Consider the following 21,111-nt stretch of genomic DNA (forward strand, 5'->3'; position numbering starts at 1 on the left):
TCAGCATCTGGGGACAGGCACTCAAATCCACTGTTTCTCTCTACACCATGCCAAATCCTGTCCTAGAGAAGTCAGCCTTCCAAAGAGAGGTCCTAACCATCTGGGTGTGGGGTGAGAGAGAGGACCACCCCCAAATCAGGCAGAGGCAAACATCCCTTCTTCATTCCTCCTGGACTTTCCCATCTAAGGAGGACAGTTTGTGAGAGGAAAGCTTTAGGTCACCCAGGCACAGGGACGTGCTGTCTCCCTGGAAAGAGAAAGGGCTGCTTTTCTGAAAGGCAAAGAGTGGGTTGGCATGGGGAGATGGAGTGGAAATGGGGGTAGGGCTCTAGGAAGGTGTTGAGGCTCAGCCAAACAGGGTAGATTCTATTCCATCCTGGAGCAAACGTTGCTTTCAGAGTTTAACTGGAAACAGCCTTTAGAGTCACACTGGGAACAGGTAGATCTGAAGACATCTTTAGGAGTTGGGAAGATAGGCCTTGATGATGGATTTGGGTGCTGAGGAGCCCATTTGGTACTGGGTGGACTGGACACCATTTGTGGAGAATGGTTCACTTGAGCCACAGCGCTGCTTCCAGCTTTTTCTGAGTAGTTTACTAGAATTAAAAGTCTCACTGATTTTCTTTCAGGTGCTAGCTTTGAACCTCAGTCCTCAGATCTCATCCTCCTGAATAATTAGGATTACAGGCATGAGCCACCAGTTGCCAGCTGGGACTGAATTTTTTTCTTTTTTTTTTTTGTGCCACTTCTGGGGTTTGAACTCAGGGCCTGAGCACCTTCCCTGGCTTCTTTTTGCTCAAGGCTAGCACTCTGCCACTTGAGCCACAGCGCCCCTTCTGGCCTTTTCTATGTATGTGGTGCTGGGGAATCGAACCCAGGGCTTCATGTATACAAGATGAGCACTTTACCACTAGGCCATATTCCGAGCCCTTGGGACTGAAATTTTTAATCTTCAATTTTTCATTTCATTTATTTTTGAGAAAAGGTCTCAGTAACTTTCCGTATGATCCTTTTACCTCCACCTCCTGGTTGCTGGGATTGTAGACGTGACCCACTACATCCATCTAACCTTCAGTAGTTGAAGAGTAACTTTGCTAGCATATAGAATTTTTGGTTGATAGTATTTTGCTTTCAACACTTTGAATACATCATCCTATTGCCTTCTGGCCTCTACTTCTTTGTTTTGTGGGCTAGGGATTAAACCTAGGACCTTGTACTTGCTAGATCAGCACGCTACCACTTGAGCTATGCCCTCAGTCCCTTTTGTTTGTATTGTGTCTTTGAGATAGAGTCTCCCTAGAGACTGGCCACAATTTCATAGTCCTTCTGTCTCTGCCTGAGTAGATGGGATTATATGTGTGTACTGCCACCCTTGCTAAGAAGTCAGATATGAATTTAATTGAGGTTCTTTTCTACTTGGGTCATTTTTCTCTTGCTACTTTCAAAATTGTCTATCTTTGGACCTAAACAGCTTGGCTATGTCTGTCTTTGTGTTTGCTGTGCTTGAGATAAAGTTTGGTTATGCCCTTTTCTATGGAGGCCCATAGAAGTTTGATCTCCAGGATGGTGGTTTGGGGAGGTAATGAAGTCTAGCCTGTAAAGACTGAAGCCTTGTGGGAAATTCTTAGATAATTGAGGGAGAGATCTTGGAAGTGATTTTAATGTAAGCCCTTGAGTTGTGTGGAAGAATTGCTGCAAAACAAAGAAGCTTGGGTGGGCTGAGAATATGGTCTAGTGGTAGAGTGCTTGCCTCATATACATGAAGCCCTGGGTTCAGTTCCTCAGCACCTCATGTATAGAAAAAGCCAGAAGTGGTGCTGTGGCTCAAGGGAGCACAAAGAAGCCAGGGACAGTGTTCAGGCCCCGAGTTCAAGACCCAGGACTGGCAAAAAGAAAAAAAGAAAGAAGCTTGGCACTTTTCTCTTGTCTTGCTTTGAAATGTAATCACTTATTTGCTCTTGGATGCATTCTTGTGATCACTATTCGTACCACAATGTGATGCTGCCAAAGAGTAGCCCTTTGGGCTTTACAGCCCCAGCATGTAAGTGAAACTAACCTCTTAATCTCATAAGTAGCCTGTGGGAGGCATGTCATGATAGTTACCGAAAGTTGGTTGATACGGTATTGCTCTTATTTGGGGTTTACCAAACTTTTGCATCTGATTAGTTTTTCAGTAAATTGTGAAAGTGCTTAGACATTACTTCTTCAAATATTTAACCTGCGTGTTTCTCTTTCTTCTTCTTCAGAGCCTCCATTTCACTGGTTTTGGTATACATCTTTTTCTTGTTGTTGCTGCTTCTTTACTGGTACTTGGACTTGAATTTAGGAACTCGGCCCAGTCCCTCATTTTTTTTCTCAAGGATAGGGCTTTACCACTTGAGCCACAGCACTACTTCCAAATTTTGCTCATTAATTGAAGATTCCTGTCGAGGCTGGCTTTGAACATTGATCCGCAGATCTTACCCTCCTGAGTACCGAGGATGACAGGTGTGAGCCACCTGTGCATGGCGCTGGTTTGGGTATGTTTAATGCTACTGTCATTAGGCTTCTGAGCTTCTGTCCATTTTCCTCACTTTATTCTCTTTTCTTCATATTGGATCTTTTATATTGATCTGTTTTCAAGTTCAAGTACAAAAACTTTGTACTTGTATCTCGAAGTTGCTCTAGGATAAATTTTCATTTCTATTATTATACCCTTCAACCCCAAGATTTCCATTTTGGTAATTTTCCCCCTAAATTTTATATTCTTACTGAGAGTACTTAGTCACTTATTATTGTTATTCTTTCAACCTTTTAAATATTATTTCTTTGCTACTTTGAACATATTTATGATAGCTTCATTTTCCAATTGTAAGACAGAGCAGTTTCTTTTTCTATTTTTTTTTTGCCAGTGCTGGGGCTTGAACTCAGGACCTGAGCACTGTCCCTGGCTTCTTTTTGCTCAAGGCTAGCACTCTGCCACTTGAGCCACAGTGCCACTTCTGGCCTTTTCTATATATGTGGTGCTGAGGAATCGAACCCAGGGCTTCGTGCATATGAGGCAAGCACTCTACCACTAGGCCATATTCCCAGCCCAGATAGAACAGCTTCTATTGATTATTTTTCATTGTATAGGATACTATTTACTTGTCTACCGTGAATTTTTGTTGTTGCTGAAAACTAGACATTTTAGATATTATTTTCCAACAATTCCACGTTCTGATATTTTTCTTCCCTGCTACAATTTCTTGTTGCTTTATGTGTATGTTTTATAGTTTGTTTTTTAAAAACTTGTGTAACTTTTCTGGGCTAAATCTGTGAAATCCCTTCCCTTTCAGTGTACAGCTACCAGTTTCTTGACTAAGTTTCTTTTCTGTAAATTTTTTCTTTTCCGGTCATGGGGCTTGAACTCGGGGCTTGTGCGCTGTCCCTGAGCTCTTCAGCTCAAGGCTAGTGCCCTATCACTTGTGCCACAGTGCCACTACCAGTTTTCTGGTGGTTCATTGGAGATAAGAGTCACATGGTCTTTCCTGCCGGGGCTGGCTTTAAACTGTGATTCTCAGGTCTCAGCCTGTTGAATAGCTAGGACTAAAGGTGTGAGTCACTGGCTAAGGTTCTTTTCCAGTTCAAAATGTATATTCTGAAGCTGCATGGTGCCTCATGCCTTTAATCCTAGTTACTCAGGAGGGTGAGATGTGAAGATCACAGTCTGAAGCCAGCTTAGGCTGAAAAGTCCATGAGGCTCTTATTGCATATCATGTTCATAAACTCAGTGCCGTTCAGCTGACTGTTGTCTTGCTGCTGTTGTCTACCATCCAGATTGAGTGAATAGCTGCTTGAAACCTAGACAGAGAAGCTATTGGCCTTCATGACCTCTGTGCCAAACATGCGGGGGGGGGGGTCACTGTCAAGGAAACAGCCATAGCCAGTGTTACAGATTCCTGCTGCTCTTACTCAGAGATCAGCTCCTCAGCATATTACATAGCTTCCATTGAGTTCCAGATGAAAAGCCATAATCAATTGTGACTACCTTTACAGCTGCTTTTTGAGGGGGTGTGAATTATTCACTGAGGTTCTTATTTGGCCTCAAGTGGAAGTCTGCCCCTTTCAACCTTGTTTTGTCCCATCTTTAGATCTCTCTGTCTCTGTCTCTGTCTCTGTCTCTCTCTCTCTCTCTCTCTCTCTCTTTCTCCCCCTTTTTTGTGAGTCATGGGGCTTGAACTCTGGGCCTGGGTGCTGTCCCTGATATCTTCAGCTCACGGTTACTGCTCTACCACTTGGGCCACAACTCCACTTCTGGTTTTCTGGTGGTTCACTGGAGATTAGAGTCTCACGGACTTTCCTACCCAGTCTGGCTTTGAACAGCAATCCTCAGATCTCATCCTCCTGAGTAGCTAAGATTATAGGCATGAGCTACCAGCACCTAGCTATAGCTGGATTTTTTAATCCTGTCTTTAACAGCAGAGTTCATCGTTTTATTTTGCATGGCAATATTTGGATCTATTTCTGACACCTTATGCCTTTTTTCCTTTACTTACTCTGACATTTCTGTTTCTTTGTTTCACTTTACTTTTGGATCTAGAGATTGTTCTTTCATTACTCAGTAGTCTCCTCTACTATACTTTGGAAGTAGTGTGCTCTGTTTATACTGTTAGTGGCTGTGCTAGAAAATTTACCGTGCAAACTTAAACAAAGCTTAAAGTTACTTAATACCAGTATGGCCATGAGAGATTATGTCCCACACCATAAAGGACTAGAAAACTTGGCAAAATATGTGAATCAATAGTTTTCAGCTGGTGGATAGCAGTGTGGGAAGGGCTGTGGCTTCTGACAGCGAGGAAGCAACGCAGGCGAGCCCTACCACCCAGGCCTTCTGACAGAGGTAGGAGAAACAACACATGGGACCCATAAAAACTAGCCCAGGGCAGTCTAGGGTTTCTGGTTCCTTGTAGAAGGATCTGGGAAGTTATCACACCATCCTCAAGTTAAAAGCTGAACCAACTGACAAGCACCCCACTTTGATCCATCAGGGAATTGAGGTGACAGGGCAACTGGAGCAACACAGGTGCACACAGATCTCAGGTGAGCAGAGCCCAAAGGCAGGAGTGGGAAGCAGCATGGTGTGGTGTGTGTGTGTGTGTGTGTGTGTGTGTGTGTGTGTGGAGGGGGGCTACTGCATGGGGATTGTTGGCTCAGAGCCCACGAGTGGGAAAGCTCAACCTCAGTGGCTCCCAACCTTCCATGAAAATCTCCTACTTCTGGCAGCAGGAGGAAAATGTAGTCATTTGAAATATGTTCAGAGCTTCTGTTCTTAACAAGTCCTGTCCTCAAGAGAGCCTATCCTGCTGGGGTTTGATTGGCGCCTGACTGGCTTAGGGGGAGGGGAGTCCCCAGCTCCAGCTTGTTCCAGACCTCCAGTCTCACAGGGTGGGGATGGCAGAATCTGAGAAACACCAGGAAAGGTCACAGGTCAGCCACAAGCTCACCAATAGCCTGAGAGCATGTCTCCACCCGCATCACCACTTCACTGAAGGCCCATTGACAGCTGTTCCTTTAACCCCCACAGCACGGTGAGTTGCAACAAATCAACATTTAAGGCCCACTAAGGCCCGAAAGCACCCCTGGACCAGAACCAGAGGCAGATACTGCAGGAATGTGGGCGTTCTCATACTGGGAAGTGAAAATCACTGTGATTAAAATGCTGAGGTATGGGGGAGAAAAAGCAGATGCCAGGCAGGAAGTTCTTCACAAGGGAAGATGGGGTAGTTAGGGTTTACTTGCACAGCCATGTGCCCTCTTGACCTTTGCCATTTGATCTCTAGGAGGGAGAATTCAAGGACAGGGGCTGTAGCATAGTTCAAATCTCTCCAACAGTTTCTTTCATCAGTTTTGGAAAATTTCCAGCCAATTGCTTTTTTTTTTTTTTTTGCCAGTCCTGGGGTTTGAACTCAGGGCCTGGGCACTGCCCATGAACTTCTTTTGCTTAAGGCTAAACACTCTACCACTTGAGCCACAGCGCCACTTCCGGCTTTTTCTGTGCATGTGGTGCTGAGGAATCAAACCCAGGGCTTCATGCATGCTAGGCAAGCACTCTACCACTAAGCCACATTCCCAGGCCCTGACCTGGATTTTTTTTTCTTATTTATTGTCAAAGTGATGTACAGAGAGGTTACAATTTCATATGTTAGGCATTGGATATATTTCTTGTACTGTTTGTTGCCTCCTCCCTCCTCCCCTCTCCCCCCTCCTCCCAGGCCTGGATTTAAATGACACCCCTTTACAGCAGATGTGGGCTTATTTCTTGTAGGCACTCTAGGACCATACCACCTTTGGACCATTTCATTGAGAACATTTACAGTTCTGGGAGTTGAACTCATGGTCTTGCATATGCTAGGCAACCACTGTACCACAGAGATGCAGCTCTAGCTCTTCATTGAAAACTTCAAAAAATTTATTATAATACTGGGTTCGAACCCAGGGACTTGTACTTGTTAGGTAGGTGCTTTACACTTGAGCCATGCTGCCAGCCCTTTTTGGTTTAGCTCTTTTTCAAATAAGGTCTCACTTTTTTTTATGTGTGCCAGCACTGGGGCTTGAACTCAGGGCCTGGGCTCTGTCTCTTAACTTTGTTTTGCTTAAGGCTGGTGCTCTACCACTTGAGGCACAGGTCAACTTCTGGCTTTTTTTGGTGATTAATAGGAGATAAGAATCTCATAGACTTATGCCCCAGGACTGGCTAAAAAAAAAAAGAATCTCATAGACTCATAGACTTTCCTGTCCTGATTTGCTTCAAACTGGGATCCTCAGATTCCGGCCGAGTCGCTGGGGTTATAGGCATGAGCCACTGGCTCCTTGAAGGCTCTTCCTTTCCTGCTGTGGCTGGCCTGTATAGCTGGGAGGATAGACATACGCTACCATACCCGGATCAAACCAATGTATTTTATTAAATGTTTTAAACTTTTCTATTCATAGTAGGCTGTCAAAGTAAAATCTCTGTTGGAGAATCCAGTACAGCTTTAAGACAAATCTTCAGCTTCCCACTAACTGACTGTCTGCATTCTTTCTTTGTACGTTCTAGAACATCCACTAATCTATGTCTAGACCGTGCTAACATTCAGCATGTAGCAATACATTCTCCGGAGTTGACATTTTTCTTTCATTCCACTTCCACCTAAATCCAAGGTCAACATAAGCATACATCCTTGTCTCTTTCTTCAGAAGGGGGGTATGTTTTCAAGGTCGCCTATTTTATTTGATTTCTGTGTCTATTGTCACAAATCACCACACGCCCCATAGCTTAAAACAGCACAATTTCATTCTCTTAAGAGTGTTAGAGGTCAGAAATCCAAAATAGATTTCACTGGACTAAAATCTAAGCATGGGGGGGCAACCTTCCTGGTGGAGCCTCCTGGCTGCCTGTGCTCTTCTGGGATGAAGGGCTGGCACAGGTTCTCATCTCCCTCCGGGCCTTTCTCTCCCTTATTTATTTACCAGCTTATCTATTTGTCCCTCTGCTTTAGAGTGCATCCAATTTTCATGGTTTCTGAATGGAGAAGGTTGTTTGGACATTGGTTCATATTGCTTATATGTCATACGCTTGATGGCTGGGTCCCCGGGGGGGGGGGGGCTATCCGGAGGCTGCTGAAACTTGGGGAGGTGGGGGGATTTTTATTTAGGTCCTGCTCCTGAGTGGGGTGTTGGGAGACCCTAGTCCCTTCCTTTCCTCCCTTTTCCTCTTGGGTCATGAAATGGCCAGCTTACTGTGACTCACCACAGGGCCGCCTCACCCTAGGCTACAGCAGTGTGGCTAAGGTACTGTGCACTGGAACTTGGGAAACTGTGAGCCCAAATCAAGCCCGTCTCCCTAGAAGCGGATTCTCTCAAGCATTGTTGGAGCAATGGAAAGGTGACTAATATGATGGTGTGCTGCTTCCTCCGCGGTACTCCGCCCCTCCAGCTTCCCTTCTCCACCTCCTATGCCCACCTGTCACTTCAGACGAACCCACTGTCCTCCCAGGGTCTCCCTCCTCCCTCTTTGGGCCTTGGCAGCCCATTCTCCACAATGTCAGGCCCACGTGTCCGGTGTGGCTCGCTCCGTGCTCAGGTCCCCTGCACGCATGCTGGAGAATGCAGGAGCGCTTCCTGGCAGGCTTGGGGCTGATTTGCTTCTTGCCTCAGGGGCCCTCAGGAAACTTCAGGGCTGGTTTTGTTGTGTGCGGCACTGGACACATTCCACTGGCACTTACTAATTCCCTGGGCTTTCCGCCCCCCTCCAGAACGCCTCCCCCGTGGGCCTCACTGCTGGGTCCCGGTCCCTGTAGGTGTGGCCGGCAGGGCTTTGAGCGGTGGGGAGTGAACAGGTGGCCTCGGAACTCGCAGGGCTGAGGGCACGAATGGAGCCCCCGGCCATCCCGCAACATTCCTTTCCATCCACGTCGGAAGGCAGACAGGGTCCCCCCACCCAGGAGCTCCGGAAGTAGCATACTACTCGGTTCCGTATCTTAAATAAATGATTTATTTATTCAGGAGGAACAATTGAAGAAAGCAATCATGATGTGGATTACAAAACAAAGAAGCACAGCCCCCTCTTCCAGGTTCAAGGGTGGTGTGGTCCTGCCCCAGGCCGGGTGTGTAAGTGGGCAAATGTGCATGTGTGAACGTTCACGCGCACACATGCATGCGGCCCACAGGGGTGTGGACTGGAATGAATGACCGTGTGTGTCTGCAGCTTGGTCCCTTCCCTGCCCCCCAAACCAACAGCGGCTATGAGACCCGCAGCAGCAAAATTGAGGCCTTCATCATTCCTGCCCTTCCCCCAGCTCTCGCTCCAAGACCCCATCTCCTCCGGTGGCAGCCTGACCACCCTCAGTCACAAAGAGCCCCAGTGATCCTGTCAAGACATCTGGGGGAGGAGGAAAGAAACAGTCAGGGCGCCAGATGTGCAGCCAGGAACCCGCCCATTGGCTCCCAGGCCCGGGCTTTCCCCTGTGGCACTGCCCAGCAGGCAGCCACCCAGAGAGCCGCAACAGCCACTGCAGGTCTGCGCCCACCGCCCCGGGGACGCCCCCACTCGGAGAGCTCTAAGCCCTTGTTGGAAAAGCAGAACGGTGGCTATGCTGGTGGAAGTGGCCATGTGGGGTCAGGGAAGGGACTGAGAACAGGTCCCTGTGGAGGGGGGAGAGCAGGGAGGCCCAGGGCTCAGCGCACGGCAGCCACCTAGAATGGTTGTTCAAGGAGGGGCCCCCCACCCCCGCCCCACCCCCCAAAGAGTAAAGTAACAGTCGCGTAAGAGGCAAGTTGTGGAACATGGTCCCGCCAGAGCGGTGCAGGTCAGGCCGGCGACCCCGGGCTGGCCCATAGGCACATTTAATAGGATTCCCACGGCTGTCCCGAGTGGGCAGGGCAGGTCTCTGCTGCGGTTCCTGCCTTGCTTCCCCTCCCCCCACCCCGTGAGGTATTGAGCTTTCCCTCCCCCCCCCCCTGCTTATGGCTGAGTTCCCTCCCCTCCCCAACCACATGGGTGGTCAGAGCACCGACTGGCTGTGGGGCTGGGGTAGGGCCAGCCGCTGGCCCCGCAGAACGTTATGTAGGGTCCAGCTCAAAGACCCCATCGCTGGTGGGGGTGGTGAAGAAGGAGGGTGGGTCTGAGGCAGTGGACTCCTGTTCCCCACTCCCTTGCCCCCGGGCGCGCCTCTCCTCCAGCTGCAGGCTACGCTCGAAGTCGAGCAGCTGCCCCATGAAGTTGAAGTTGGGGGAGATGTTTGACTTCTTCCTCTTGACCAGGTCGTAGGCGTCGTTGAGTGACAGGTGGAGCTTCTGCATGAGGTAGGCCACGGTGACAGTGACGGAGCGGCTGACCCCTGCCAGGCAGTGCACGAGCACCCCGCAGTTCTGAGACAAGGCCTCATCTAGGTGGGGAAGGGCAGGGTTGAGGAGACCCCCCAGGACACCATGACTGAGATCAGGTGGCTGTTGGGAGGAGCCCTCGAGATACCCCTTCCCTGTGAGTCAGGGGCCCCTGGCCAGAGGCTTTGGTCGTGGCAGAGGGAGGAAGGAGGGGGTGAAGGGCACTTACCGATGAATGCAATGGCCTCCGGAAAGAACTGAGACAGGTTCTGGCTCCAGTGGTCAGAGATGGGGATCTGCTTGTAGTGAAAGTCACCATTCTTCTCAAAGAGGTTAGGGAGGTTGGGGGTGACATTGAGGATGTAGCGGATGCCTAGCTTGGCAAGGCTCTCCAAGTTGGCTGAATCCCGGGCACTGCCCAGGTAGAGGTTGGGCAAGATCTGGACCGGAAAGGATGGCAGTAGCCCAGTTGGAGGGGGTGTAGTGCCTTCTGAATCCAGGCCACAGCTCATGGAGTCACGGTCAGCCTCAGATTCTGCGTCAGAGCAGTCGGAGACCAAGCACAGACCACCCAGGCCTATCACAGGCACTGGGCTAGGCACTGTGGCCAGGCTTGAGCCGGCACAGCCATTGAAGCTGGTCTCACACAGGTGAGGGCACTCGGCCTGAAATCTGCTGAAGCCACCTACGGGGGGGGGGGTGAGGAGAGTTCTTGTTAACCCACACTCCTGGCAGCCAGGAGCTCCTGGCTGGGAATAGGGACGGGACCCTACAACCTGGGGTGAGGGGCAGTGCATGTCTTCCCAAAGGGCATCTCCAAGCCAACAGCCTTGTCTGCCCCGAGGATCAGTGTGTGCTGCGCGGGGGACATGCAGCCACCCCCTCCAGCCCCATTGGTTCTTCCTCCCAATGGGCAAATGTCCACCCCAGGTGCTGGCCCCAGGCAGCGCCACTCAGCAGGATTTTAGTTCCCCAGTGCCAAATGGAGGCAAGGCTCAGATCCGGTCTCTGTCTGAGGTATGATCTGCTACGGCTAGAAGCTGTCTGATGGGTGAAGAGGGGCTGGGGTTCCAAAAGCAGGTAGCCCACAGTGTTCCATTCGACTAGTTCCAAATTCTATTTTTAACCCTGTCTGGGGTTGCCTCCCCCCCTTTGGAAACGTTATGCTTTTTCTTTTCTTTTGCCAGTCGTGGGGCTTGGACTCAGGGCTTGAGCACTGACTTCCCTGGCTTCTTTTTGCTCAAGGCTAGCACTCTACCACTTGAGTCACAGCGCCACTTCTGGCTGTGTTGTATATGTGTGGTGCTGAGGAATCGAACCCAGGGCTTCAGGTATACTAGGCGAGCACTCTTGCCACGAGGGCATATTCCTAACCGACCTAATGCTTTTTATATTTACCCATTCCCAATATTTCCCCATGAGCTTTCTTGTTGAAGAACAAATGAGAAGTTGGGGAGAGGGAATGTCCAGCAGTGCTGGGCTTTTGGAAAGGGCATAAAGCCACCAAGGCCCCGCTGAGCCTGTCTCCCCTCACTCCCCCTCCTGGCCCTGTCTGCCTCAGGGGGAGGTTGGTGTCTGCTATCTCTAGCCTGCTATGCTTCTCCAGGATTGTCTGTCCCCGCACCCCGAGCACCTGGGATTCCCCCTCCCGTTGTCTGCTCTGTGGAGCAGGGAACAAGTGGGGAGACTGTGGTGGGGCACTTGTTACTTTGTTCTTGAGCTTACTGCCAACTATGGCAGATCGGGCCAATCCCCCGCTCCGCGCCCCCCAGCCCACTGACCTGACAGCTCCTGGACAAAGTAAAATGCAGCTTGCCCAAGGTCAAATTAGTTATGAGACCCCCCTCCAACCTCTAAGTCAGGGCCTTCTCCAGGAGGGACCCCCCCCAGGCCTGGGCCGCCTGCCCCCCTGCTTGCACCTACCCTGTAGGTAGTAGGCCAGGTAGCCTTCGTCCCGCAGCTTCTGCAGCAGGATGCCCAGCACCGAGTCGGCCTCCCACTCGTCGGCGTCGTCTTCGGCCTCCCCGCGCCGGCGCCGGCCGCCGCCCTGGTCGTACAGGAGCACCGGGGCAGGTGGGGGCGGCTGCAGCGGCGGCCCGGGCAGCAGCGCGCGCACCGACAGGCTTCCCTTGCGCAGGCGGCGCAGCAGCAGCGCGGGCAGGGCCACGCTGAGCGCCCCGCCGATGCGCGCCGCCTCGTACAGCTCGCGGCTGCGGCAGTCCAGCAGCAGCAGCCGGGGCCGCGGCGGCGACAGCTCCTGGCGCAGCCACAGGCACGAGCGGCCCAGGCTCTCCATGGGCGCGCGGCTTTCGGCACGTCGGGCCGCGAGGGCTGCGGAGAGACGGGAGGCGCGGCGTGAGCTGGGGGCTCCGGGGCCGGCCACCGGGAGGGCGGCGAGTCGCAGCCCAGACTCCTATCCCGAAGGCCGGACACTCCGCCGTCCGCTCGCGTCCGCGCCCCGGCGGCACGAGGGGCAACAGAGGCGCCCCGAGAAAAACGCGCGCGATGCGCAGCCACTTGGGCTCCAGCCTCTACTCCCTGCGTGAGGGGCCCGGGCCCCCCACAAGACACCTGGGTGTCTAATGGCCCCTTCAAGGCGCCTTCGGGGACGCTCCGAGGCCAGAAGCACTTTACTTCACACCCCCCTTTTCGCGTCTCACCCTCGGCCTGCCCACATTCGCTCCCCAAGTTTGACTTTGGGCTGGATGACTGCGAGGAAATGCGCTTCAAGGCCGAAATCTCCCCCACCTCCGGGGGGATAAAAGGGTGGCCGAGGGGATGAGACCCGCTCCCCGCTCCCCTCCGCCCTGCGCCCCAGGAGAGAACAAAAGGAGAGACCTGGATCGCGATCCACCGGCAGGGGATCGCGCGTGGACGTCCTGGCTACGGCTTCTGCCATGGCCGGGAGCGGAGCACCGTCTGGGGGCCGCGAGTGCCCGAGCCCCGGCGCCGGGGAGAGGGCGGGGCGGCGGAGCAGGCTCGCACGTGGAAGCCCAGCGGTCCGCGCGCCGGCTGCTCGCAGCAGCGGGTCCAGCTTCCACCTTGGAAGCCTCGCTCTTAGGACGTGGAGTAGCAGCTCCAAGGGGCGGGCTGGGGCGGGGCGGGGGGCGGGCTCAGGGGGGCCGGCGAGCCAACGGGGTGCGAGCAATTGAAGTGGAGTGGAATCTGCAAGTGGCAGGCTGATCTGGGGTTTCCACTCAGGCAGCACGGGGTCGGGGCAGAGGCCAAGGGCAGGCCGGGGGCCCAGCAGGGAAGCAGTTGCTGTTCCCCCTGGCCGGCGCCAGCCTGGTCTTGAAGGCAGGGGGAGGGGCGAGGATAAAAGCCCAATGCCCCTGCCCCAGGAGCTGCCTGGACAACTCAGTAAACCTGGCCTAGCCCCAGTCGGAACCTCAGTGGCCCCATCTGTAGAAAGGGCCAAACAGAGACCCCCACACTAGTTGCCACTGACATCACACACATCTCAGACGTGGAAAACAAAAGTAGAAGCCTCTACTCCCTCCTGCTCCAGAACTCTGCCAAAGGCCGGCTGGGGGGCTAGGCCAGCACAGGACTTTTTTTCCTGCGTCAGGAGATCCACTCACCCTGAACTGGAGTCCCCCATCTTCTCACATTATGAATCACAGGACTTACCCTGGCTCTGCCCCTTGCCCTCTTCCCTTGACCCTCTAGATAGTTCTATCTGGAGGAACGCAGTTTCCACCAATTTCTCTCCATCCTTGAATAATCCTCTGCCTACCGTACAGGCCACAGGCTCACATTCATCAGTTTTCAAAGTGCTCTCCCTGTCTCTGGGCCTGCATGCACCAATCTGCCCCATACCTGCCCGACTCTGTGCCAGGGAACAAACCATACCATTCATTCAACAAACACAGGTGGCCTCCATCCTTCCTACCAGCACCACTGATGCACAGCAGACACCAACAGGGCTCCCACTTGCCTGGTGCTCCCACTCCACCAAAACACACCAAGAGTAGGCAAAGGCACTGAAGTGCTGAGACAATGAAAAGAGAGGTAGAAGGAGGATCGGAAAAACAAAACAAAACAGAAAACCCACAGGGATCTGGCTATGTGTCTCTTTCCTGCTTTAAGCTCGAGAAAAGCAAATAACAGTGTTGAAGGAAAACAACAGATAAGATAAAGCTCATACAAAATAATCAAAAGGTTAAGACCCCAGAAAATAAATGGGCAAAGAACTCCAAAAGACTGTATAGTACATGAAGGAAGGAATGTAATGTTGTTACCCTTTATGGGGGAAGGTTAGTTACCAGGCATGGAAGGAAAGGCAATTCAGAAAAAGAAGGTGACAGTAAGAAGGAGGTAGTAACAAGTAGGAAATGCTACAAGGTAGCACTTCCTACATACTGCCTTAGCAAAATGTTCTCAAAATGAGAATTCCCAAAGTTCCTCCTGCTGGAAGATTCACCATGGGTAAGGTCCTTTCAGAAATTAAGCTGGCAGTGGGCATCAATCACTAGACAGGAAAAAAATCCAAACCTTTGATTACTTCTAGAAATCTATCCTAAGTAGCTAAAGCAAAGAAACAAAAAAGACTGGCACGTGGGATGGCACCACCCTTAACCTTTTTCAAAGGAGCGAAAAATGGAAAACCACCCAGAATTGCAGCTTTAGCATCACTATAGGCCATCAGTATGGAGAAGGCACCTTCTCCACAAACCAAAGAGTTAAGGTGGTAGATTGAAGTGAGGCCATGGGAAGAACTGGACTATGGAAAGCTAGGTCATCACTAAAGGACTTCCACTTTGCTGTGTCCTTCCCTGCACAGGGTCACTAGTCCCAGATTTCTAGGCTAGAGCCATCTGTGGCCACACCTCACCTTATCCCTCCTTCTAGGACAGGTCTCAGTGCCAATGAGCAGGAGCTCTGGGTGAATGGACCATGTCTTTCCCCTTGTTCGGTGGGCACCGGCTCCAGCACAAGCTTTCTTGCTATGCTGCCTGCCTAAGTTTTCTCCATGCTCCAATTTCTGGAGTCCTGGCCAAGCGCATAGTCTTCCTTCTGTCTGCTGCAGTGGCCCGAAGAGAATTTGGGTTGTTTGGCCTGCTTCTCTTCCTCAGTGTGTGCCTTCTTCTAACCTCTCCACAGTGTTAGACACGGGCACCAGCTGCCATCTGGCCACGGGCACCCAGCCTGGGAGCTGCCTCTAGACTCCACTCTATCTGTGGGTGGGACCTTGGGGTGGACAGGAATAGAAGGCACATTCTGCACTGTGCCAGCCTGCGGAGCGGGGCTTGGCTACGGTGTGTGTGTGAGTGTGTGTGTGTGTGTGTGTGTTGTGTATGTGTGTGTGAGATGGGGGTGCAGGGCTGGGGCCAGCAAGGAGCTGAGAGGCATTGATGCCAGCCACCGTGTGGTGGAGCCTAAATGCTTAGTGTGATTGACAAGAGGATCACTAACCCGAAGGGCATTGGGCTCTTGGGCTGTGCAGTTGTGCTCCCCGGAGCGGAGCGCTGGGCTGTGGATGGAGATGGCCAGGCAGGCCACTTCTGCAATGGTGAAGGGAAAGCCTACGATGCAAGTCTGGTGACATCCGGAAAGGTATCCCTATACCTCGCTTTCCACCCCAGCTGACAAGCTCCTGGCCCCCCACCAGAAGAACGTGTGGGGGCCAGTGAGGGAGTGCGAGGTGCTTAATCTCCAAAGCCAGTGCTGTGTCCCCGCTGCGCCGGCAGCGCCAGCAACAGGACAAATGGGAACCTGTTGCCACCTCCGCAGTGCAGGGCTCGGGAGCAGCCAAGCCCCCGCCCCCGGGGCCCCCTGCAGCTCCCGCTCTGGGCGCTGGCCCCGCCTCGCGACGGTTCGGGTCTGGAGCCCGGTGGGGGGGGGGAGGCATCGCTCGCTGGGGACCTCGCCAGCCGCCCCTCACCCCCAGCGGGCGGAGCCATGGCGGCGTGCTCCCGACTCGCCGCAGGGTGGGTACTGCGCCCACTGTCGCCCCCGCCAGGCGCCCCGGGCGTCCTCGAGTCCCTGCCATCACCCCCCCCCCCAACCCCTGCAGGGCCAGCGCGCTTCTCGAGCGCTCTTTGCTTTGGGGAGCCTCAGGGGAGCGGCGCCCCGCCTTCCCCCTCGCCATCCTCGCTGCCCGCCGGGTCCAGGGACGCGATTGGGGCTGTGGAGCCCGGGTTGCACGGATAGGAGCTCAACTCCTGCCAAATACGGCGGCTCGCCATCCAATCCACTTTGCCTGGGAACGGCTTTCTGCTTTTCCTGGCCGGGCTGCTTGCGGGCCTGGGAGTTCCGCCGAGGCAGGAAGGGGTACGGGGCCCACCTCCCCCCTCCGCCCCCCGCGCAGGGCCTGCTACGCGCCCCGGCGCTCATGCAAGAAATGCCCATCCACAAAGAAGGCATGAATGAATGCAACTAATTGTTGTCTGGGGGAGTCCACAAGGGTGCTGCTTCGGGTTTTCTTTCTGCCGATCACACACTCCTCCCAGACACGCACATGCACACGTGCACACAAGGCTCTCCCCACCGCACAGGCAAACAGGACACACACAGTGCACGCTCACTCCAGCCCCTACCACCGCCCAGTATGCGCGTGTGGGTCAGGGGCTGCCACTTCTTCAGTCCTTTTTCATTTCGCTGTGTGCCATTCTCGGCCCCCACCTGCACCCCGTTCACCTCCACATGTCAGCAGCATACCTTGGGCACCAGGTGCCTTCTTTATGTGCTAGAAGAGGTCAAGTCAGTCCCCAGGGAGTCTAGAAGTCTGTGTAGGGAGGCACTTGGGGAGCCCCAGGCTGGCGAGCCGCTGCCTGGCACGGATGCCACCCAAATGCTGCAGCCTTTCCAGCGTGTGTGCCAGGTGGGGGGGTGGGCTGTGGGAGGGACCCAGCGATGTGTGTGTGGGGGTGTTTGGGGCTATTTGCGACGGGGGCGGGACAGCATGCTGGAGAGCAGGCAATCAAGCAGGTGTTCGTGTGTGCATGTTGGTGCGGATGGTGGAGGTGTCTGCCAAACGATGGGGAATGTCGGCGGCTGGCTTGGGAGGGGGGGGTTAGTGGGTGGACGACAGAGGCTTCGAGCTGCGAACGTGGGTGGGGTGTGTGGAATGGACATATGGGAAGTTGGATTTGGCGGGGGAGCATGTGAGCGCTGATAGCATCACAGGGATGCGTGTGCACTGGGGTGTGGCAGGGTCTGGATGGGAGTTGGGGTGAGTTGGGATCGGGGTGAGGGCTCTAGGTGTGGAGGTGCGGGCGTGTGTAGTGTGCAGGACTCGAGGCCCAAGCTGCGTGCTTCGTGCGCGCCTAATTGAGCAGCTGGAGCCGGCGCGCAGGGAGGGGCGGAGGTGCGGGGAGACCCAAAGGGTGCTGCACGGGTGGACGCGTCGGGGCCCGGGGTGGGCTGCGTGCGCGGGGAGGACTTTGGGGGCGCAGGCTGGGGGGCCGCACGGGTGCGAGGCAGCCAGGCAGGGTGGGGGTGGGGCGGGAGCCCCGGGGAGCCGCGTGCTCCGCTCTGCTCACCTCCACTGGGAGCCGCAGCCTCCGGCCCCAGCTCCGTGCGTGGCAAGCGGGAAGTTTCCGTCGCTTGAGCAGCGGGGACAGCCACTGTCACCGCCAACCGCCGCCACAGCCCCAAGCGGCGCTTCGGGGCCGCCGCCGCCGCCGCTGCCGCTGCGGAGGGAAACTCCAAATCCCGCCTCCGCCGCCGCCGCCGCCGCCGCCGCCGCCCGTCTTCCCCGCCCCCTGCCCAGGAGGGGCCGCGCCGCCCGCGGCGCACCGGAGGCCGCGGGGAGGGGCCGAGGCCTGCGCCACCCGCCCTCCGCGCCACGCCCCCACCCACCAGCCCGGCCGCGCGCTTCGCCACCCCCAGCCCCAGCAGCCCCGGGCCAAGGGGGGCTCGAGCTGGGGCACTTCAGTGGGGCTGGGCCTGGCTTGGGGCTTGGGAATGGGGGGGCGTGCACTTGAGAGTCTACACTGTCATTCCCGAGTGAAGGGGCCCAGGGAAGACGGGACCCAGCATGTCCTCCACAGTCACCTCCCGTTCCCACAGGGGAGCGAGGACAAGGTGGGACTGGCAGCGCTGAAGAGCCCCATCGCACCCCACTTCTCCTCAATGGTCGTCGCGCGTTCTCTTGTAGCAGATTTTGTCTGATAGGAACAACTTGTGAGCCTCACTGCCTGGAAGGAGTGCAGCCAGGACGTTGGGGGACGGGCCCGGAGGAGGGTGGGGAACGGGGAGTAACCGTACCAGATCCCCACTACCTTTCCTATGCACGAGAAGTCACACGCATTCCCTCAAAGACCTCGTTTAGTACATCCACCACTTCTGGAAGCCAGAAAAGACTGTTCCCATATGACAGCTGGGGAAACTGAGGCACAGGTTCTGGTCGTTGGGGTGCTAATGAGCCACACGGAGCTCTGGCTCAGGTCATGGTTGACTATGGGGACAGGACAACCACGGCTCCCAGGTCCGGATGCCAAGGCATAGTCAGAGCTGGCCATTCCAAAACTCGCAGACCAGGCATAGAGGAGTTGGGGCTGGAGCCTGCACCGGGGTGACGCAGAGAAGCAGCCTGTGCTGGTGGCTATGGACGACTGGCTTCTGTGCCCAGGAAGAGCAAGACAAGATCCAGCCAGGCAGGGCAAGGATGCCAGCAGCACCATGGCTGCCTGGCTAGCGTCACAGCCCTGCTCAATTCCCCTGAGTCATTACCCCTGGAAAAGACAGGAAGGTGCAGATTCGTCTCTGGCACCCAAGGCCCTGCCCCATCTCTGGTCTGTACTGAAAATGATGTGGAAGTCAGCACAGAGTCTAGCTGCCCTGCGCTAGCTAGCTACACTACACAAGCTGCCCTGTACTAGCCTGGCACACACACCCTACCTTGGGCCCTGACTACCCTCTTCACCTTTTCAGCCTCAGAAGCTCACTCCTCCTAAGTGGAGGACCATGATCTTACAGCCCTGCCTCTACTGACAGGCTGAGCGTTTCAATCACATGGGTAAAATCCACTGGGTGCCTTCCCTTCTGCCTCACACAGCTGAAATGTTCAGGGCTTGAGTTCATACGCCACATGACACAATGTGGGCAGCACACCATGCTGTTCATATGGGCTTCCTGCTGCCACACCTGTAGTTCTTTTTTCCCTTTTTCTCTTTCTTGCCTTGTCTTTTTTTCCTCCCTCCCTCCCTCCCTCCCTCCCTCCCTCCCTCCCTCCCTCCCTCCCTTTCCTTCCCTTCCCTTCCCTCCTTTCTTCCTCCCTTCTTTCTCTTTTGCTGGGCCTGGGCCTGGGTCCTGTCCCCTAACTTTTTTGTTCTTGGTCATACGGCTTGAACTCAGGGCATGAGCACTGTCCCTGAGTTCTTTTGCTCAAGGCTAGCACTTTGTGCCATAGCACCACTTCCGGTTTATGTGGTTGTTAATTTGGAGGTGTAAGTCTCACACACCTTCCTTCCTGGACTGCCTGCAAACCATGCTTTGTACGTGTCAGTCTCCTGAGTAGCTAGGATGGCAGGCGTGAGCCAGTAGTGCCCCACTTATCTATCCCTTAGTTGTTTTGCTCAAGGTTAATGGTCTACTACTTGAGCCATAGCTCCAGTAAGAGCTTTTTGGTGGTCGGCTAGAGATAAGAGTTTCACAGACTTTCCTGCTCAGGCTGGCTTTCAACTCTGATCTTCAGATCTCAGCCCTGTGAGTGGATAGGATTATAGGTATGAGACTTAGCACCTAGCAAGACCTGTGTTTCTTTGGCAGTCTGTACTGCAGATATCCTGAGTTATGGGACGTTTCCTTAGTAAGTGACGTCATAAGAAGCTGTGTCATACAATGGGTCCTTCTCTTTTGTCTGTGGACACATGAAGATACAGACACACAAAAAAAGGAGACTAGGGCTGGGAATGTGGCCTAGTGGTACACTGCTTGCCTAGCATGCATGAAGCCTTGGGTTTGAGTCCTCAGTACCACATACATAAGAAGCCGGAAGTGGCGCTGTGGTTCAAGTAGTAGGCCACTAGCCTTGAGCAAAAGAAGGTCAGGGACAGTGCCCAAGCCCTAAGTTCAAGCCCCAGGAGTAGCGCAAAAAAAAAAAAGGTGGCGAACTTTGACACCCTTCCCCCTTCCATACTTTTCCATACTTTATTTGCAGAGGACATAAGGCAGTTATATATAGGTGTTGGGACATGACAAAGATTAAATGAACCAACTCAGAGTTTCTAGATAGGTTTGCTATGTGTCCTCCTCCATCCTGCTCAATTCCCTCCTCAGGCTCCTCACAGTGCCTGAGCTTTCCAGGCAACGAGAGTCACTCTTTGTAGAAGAGAAGAAAGCCAAGGGCTAGGTCAGCCTCAAGATACCTGAGAAACAGAAAGGAACAGGCCTGCTCCACCTCTGGGCATGGGGCTCTTTCTTCATTCCCGTCAATTTTTTCCCAGCAGAACACTCTTCCCTCCCCTTGCCTTTCCTTCCCTTCCTTTCCCTTCCTTTTGTTTCCTTCCTCTTCCCTTTTCTTTTCCTTTCCCTTTTTGGGATAGTCCTTGGGAAGTGGTCACAGTGCGAGAGCAGCTTCGACACTCTCTGGTGGCGTTGACTGCGGGTGTCCATCAGCTTCTGATCTGGATCACTCTCTAGGCAACTGAGGCTTTGGGAAAGAGGCGCAGGAAAGGTGGAACCTGGCAAAACTTTGGGGGTCCAGCAGAGGGTTCCTAAGCTGGTCATGAAGGAAGAGTTCTGTCTGCAGGGTGGGGTGGGGAGTTGAGATCTGCCCGTACTGCTTCATGGACAGACTTGATGTCCTCCTGGCTCATTACTGATTCCCTCAAGGCCTGATGGTACTATGGAGTGCTGAGCCCGGTTTGCCTGCCCCCCATGTGGAAACTGCTCCGTCCGTGGGTCTGCACGTGGCTGTGCACACCTGAGGTCTTCTTTGTGGACCATGTACCAATGTCACAGCTGGCTCTGGCCACTATCCTGCACCCTTGGGTGAACAGGCTTTCCTCGGCGTGCAGACTCCCAAGCCCTCCCTTGGCGCCCCTTCCCAAACCATAGCACCTCACCCAGCATCGTCCAGAGGCATGGCGCTACCAGTTGCCACACCTACAGGAACACATCGTAGGACACCCCACCCCCATTTTCAGAAGCATCCTGTGCTTCTGAGGTGCTCACTAGGCCTACAGCCAGACATTTTAAACCAAATGGCCCTGTGGCAACTCCCCAGTGCGTGAGGTTGAAGGCCAGGCCAGGCAGGCAGGCAGTCGGCCCCTTCCCTGAGAATATCAACAAGGACAGGAGGGAGGCAGGAGAGGAAGTGGGGGAGGGCAGGGCAGAGAG

General features: G+C 54.0%; 1 protein-coding gene across 2 annotated transcripts; it reads right to left on the bottom strand.

The window, feature by feature from the left end:
• Positions 1 to 9,465: 9,465 nt before the first annotated feature.
• Positions 9,466 to 17,410, bottom strand: Dusp9 (dual specificity phosphatase 9). Of its 2 annotated transcripts, none has more exons than XM_048335911.1 (4): positions 17,310 to 17,410; positions 11,749 to 12,156; positions 10,055 to 10,510; positions 9,466 to 9,887 (listed from the first exon to the last, which is right to left on the bottom strand). In XM_048335911.1, exons 2-4 carry the CDS (start codon positions 12,119 to 12,121, stop codon positions 9,562 to 9,564), a joined length of 1,155 nt encoding a protein of 384 aa, XP_048191868.1. In that variant the 5' UTR covers positions 12,122 to 12,156; positions 17,310 to 17,410; the 3' UTR covers positions 9,466 to 9,561. The 2 variants fall into 2 exon arrangements, with proteins under 2 accessions (XP_048191868.1, XP_048191867.1); XM_048335910.1 differs by lacking the exon at positions 17,310 to 17,410 and adding an exon at positions 12,664 to 13,173.
• Between the last annotated feature and the right edge of the window lie 3,701 nt (positions 17,411 to 21,111).

The sequence above is a fragment of the Perognathus longimembris genome, chromosome 28 (assembly GCF_023159225.1).
Source record: "Perognathus longimembris pacificus isolate PPM17 chromosome 28, ASM2315922v1, whole genome shotgun sequence".
Classification (NCBI taxonomy): domain Eukaryota; kingdom Metazoa; phylum Chordata; class Mammalia; order Rodentia; family Heteromyidae; genus Perognathus; species Perognathus longimembris.

What these genes read in the sequence shown, in the direction of transcription:
- Dusp9 (XM_048335910.1), bottom strand. Translation starts at nt 12,724, where the DNA reads ATGGCAGAAGCCGTAGCCAGGACGTCCACGCGCGATCCCCTGCCGGTG. An exon ending in GCCGGTGGATCGCGATCCAG is followed by an intron (nt 12,157 to 12,663) that starts GTCTCTCCTTTT and finishes GTCTCTCCGCAG; the next exon opens with CCCTCGCGGCCCGACGTGCC. An exon ending in GGAGGCCATTGCATTCATCG is followed by an intron (nt 9,888 to 10,054) that starts GTAAGTGCCCTT and finishes TTCCCCACCTAG; the next exon opens with ATGAGGCCTTGTCTCAGAAC.